Source organism: Trypanosoma equiperdum (genome assembly GCF_001457755.1).
Source record: "Trypanosoma equiperdum strain OVI genome assembly, contig: ctg_1514, whole genome shotgun sequence".
Taxonomy (NCBI): Eukaryota; Euglenozoa; class Kinetoplastea; order Trypanosomatida; family Trypanosomatidae; genus Trypanosoma; species Trypanosoma equiperdum.
Window position 1 is genome coordinate 22,979 of NW_027123521.1, and position 3,182 is coordinate 26,160.

General features: G+C 46.1%; 2 protein-coding genes across 2 annotated transcripts in view; both read right to left on the bottom strand.

The window, feature by feature from the left end:
* Positions 1 to 2,132: 2,132 nt before the first annotated feature.
* On the bottom strand, positions 2,133 to 3,143 carry TEOVI_000575200 (leucine-rich repeat protein (LRRP), putative; the record flags this gene model as incomplete). The annotated part of the gene is made up of 1 exon (XM_067221892.1): positions 2,133 to 3,143. One exon carries the CDS (start codon positions 3,141 to 3,143, stop codon positions 2,133 to 2,135), a length of 1,011 nt encoding a protein of 336 aa, XP_067077993.1.
* A 4-nt stretch (positions 3,144 to 3,147) lies between these two features.
* TEOVI_000575300 (leucine-rich repeat protein (LRRP), putative) overlaps positions 3,148 to 3,182 on the bottom strand; it is a gene marked incomplete at both ends in the record, with an annotated part of 1,383 nt that continues 1,348 nt past the window's right edge. Inside the window, one exon of the mRNA XM_067221893.1 lies at positions 3,148 to 3,180. Within this exon, the coding sequence (XP_067077994.1) occupies positions 3,148 to 3,180 (33 nt within the window). The remainder of the gene's footprint in view (positions 3,181 to 3,182) is intronic.

The following is a 3,182-nucleotide window of genomic DNA, read 5'->3' on the forward strand; positions in this document are numbered from 1 at the left end:
ACCGTGATCACCTGAGTGGAATCCCTTTACGGTACTCGCTTTTCAGTTTTTTTTGTTTTTTTTCCCAGGAAAAAAAAATCTTCACACCATGCTCAGTGATCTACACTCCCTCCGCGATGGTGTTGGCAACGTGCTAAACACCGTTACTGGTATTATTACTATTATCTGTTGTTGTTGTTGTTGTTTGCTTTCTACCTTTTCCCTTCCAGTTCCCTGCTAACTTCCAGGCGCAACACCTCTTTCCCCAAGCAAACAAACCTTCCCTTTCCGTTTTTGCATCCGCCGCCCCCTTCTTTAAGTTGCGAAAACCAAAATGCTAACGAGGTAGGGGGAGGCAAACAAAACACTACGGCAATTATGTGCAGATGCCGAGAAGGAAAAGGTGAAGGAAAGAGAAGAGAAATAAACAATTTTTTTTTTTAATCAGGAAGCGGCCCCTTTTTCCGAGTAAGAAGTAACAGTACGTTGCCCAAGAGGCCAATTTACCTCAGTGCATTTTTCATCCAGCACACGAACACACCTTTGCGAAAAAAAAAAAACAACTGTAAAAGGAAGATATGATGCGGGGTTTACAGGACGGGGGGGGAAGGGAGGAAAAGGCAAATGTTGGGGGGGGGGGGGGGAAAAAAACACAGACTCAAGACCACGACCGTGTAGAGACGAATACGTCACAGGTGGAAAAGAATCAACTTGGTTCCGCAATGCGACTCCGCCTTACGAACAGGAAAGAGAAAAAAAAACAGGGACAAGGCGAAGGAAGAAGAGGACAAGATCAAAAAAAAAAAAGAGGAACAAAGATAAATATCGTCAAAGAACAAAAAAAAAAAGGACATTTAAACCGGCACGCACCTCCTAACATTCCGCTGTTAACCTCTTACCGACACAGAGGAAATTTTTTTAAAAAAAGAGATGCACATTCACGGCTGATCGTTCTTTTTTTTTTTTGCGTTTGCGGGAGCTTCACAGCGGAGAGGATTGAGTAAACGAAAAGCATCATATCACATATGCCGGCGGTTGCATGCGTATGCTCGTTTGCGTATGTGTATGTGCGGGTGCAAGAGGGTGTACATGTCCGTAGCGATATAAACAGGCAATTTGAATTTAACCGTCACAACGCCCAGTGGGCAACGTAGTGGCACTTGTTCATAAAACCAAACGAGCGGAGATGTTGTTTCTAGAATACAAACAAAAGGAAAACACATCGTAGAAAATTTAAGAAAGCCACGAAAGGGAAGAAGAACAGTGGGAAAAGCGGAGCGATACGATCCACCAGGGGTGCTGCTGACAACATTTTGTCAAGGTTCAGCTACGCGCAGAAACAAGCAAAAGCAAAATGGCCCGCTGCAGCGCCGCTTTCGTCGCCAAAAGTAGGGCGAAACTTAGTATATCAGATAGGAAAGCACGACGGATAAACACCAATTGTGGGGGAGAAACACGAGCCTGACGACAGAACAAATAATCTCGGTTAGTTTCGCTCACAGTAAACCCCCTTCATGGTTGTTTCCCGTCTCTTTTTCTCTTTCCTCTGTACTGCTTCTTACTGGTTCCTTTAGTATTGATACTTTCTACACCGCTGCTCTCTTTACCCCTAATTGTTCATCCCTTTCCCTGAATTTTTACATTCCTTTCCCCGGAATATAAATAAGTATTCGTATATATATATATATATATATATATATATATACATACATTCACACATGCCAGTTTCCTTTGCCCATCTGTCTATACAGCCGAATGAAGAAAAACAACGGGACGCGGCGCTCACACAGCACTGGTTCAGCAACGAACCAAACTAATTAAAATAACGATGCCAACAAATCACATGGAAGGTTAAGAAGAGGTAGAGGGAGGCGTTGAGAAAAGCAAAAGGAAGCGGAATGGTGGACGTTCAGTGCGTCTCATGGTCTTTTACTCTGGGCAACCCCCACCCTTCTCTCACTCAATTACCTACTTCATGTGCTTTTAGCCCCTCCTCTCCCTGTATTGAAAGCCTACACATCATCCAAAACACTAGTGAAAACAAACGCAAACAACAACATCCACAAAAAGAGGTAATAATATTTTATGAAAGAATATATGTTACCAACTCGACTAGCGTTACCTCGTTGGATAATATCTACAAACTAGTTAGCCTAAAATACAACAGGACTAACATCCTCTTCGTCCTCCGACTCAACTTTCTCTAAACCACCACCATCAACCTCTTTAGATCCCTGAACCCTCTCCTTCAGAGCAGCCTCCGAAGTCATCTTTCGAATATCAACTACAGATTGCATAAGCTCCCGCCGCCACTCCCAATCTTTCTCGGGTGTACCATTTAAGCTTTCTAACGGTCCATCGCCCGGTGTTTCCAGATCATCTAAGCAGCGACTGGTTGCTCCCGCAGTGGTTGGTTGCTCTTGCTGTTGCTCATTACGCTGGTCAGGGGGATCAGCCCCTGATGGATGAGTGCAGGTAGACAAGCGATGCAAGAGAAAGGACAATCCACTGTCAGCCAACTCAGAATTGGTGGACTTGGCGGTACCACTCCCCATGAATGTCGCTTGTTGAGATGTCGCACTATTACCTAGACGTACTCGATGCATCAGGCTTTCTTTCGATTTCTCCAATTCATCGTCATCGTCATCGCAAACGTCAAACGCGTAAACATTTCCCTTAGCTGCCGTCAGGCCACAAATGGGAGAGGTTGTATTTTGCTGCTTCCTTTCTCCTCTTGTACTATTTGCGTCAGGTGGCACGGGTTTCAGGGCAAGTTGCATCATTGCACCCGACTCCTGTTGTCTTTGGCCATCGTTCCCCGGTTCGTTGCCGAGTCCTTCCGTGCTGGGAGATGCCGGGGTTTCTTTCAGAGGCGGCAGTTGCCTGCAACGCGCTTTGGGGGCACCAACAGAGGTCACACGACCAGTGAATAGACGTGATGTGCGTTGTGTCGGCCCCCACCGCTGACAAGATGGCCGCGGTTTGCCACCATCACAGCCTTGATTAGTAGAATCCCCGCTGCTAGCGGTGGACTGACTATTCTTACGCAGGGACCTGACCGCGACCGACGGTCTATTTCTGTCGTAGGAAGGCTTATTCTGCTTAAGTTGGTGCGAACGGGAGCTGATAAGTGAAACATTCAACCTGGAGTACGAACCGTGCATTTCATCAGCACCGGAAGCACCCAAAGCGTCGAACCCACA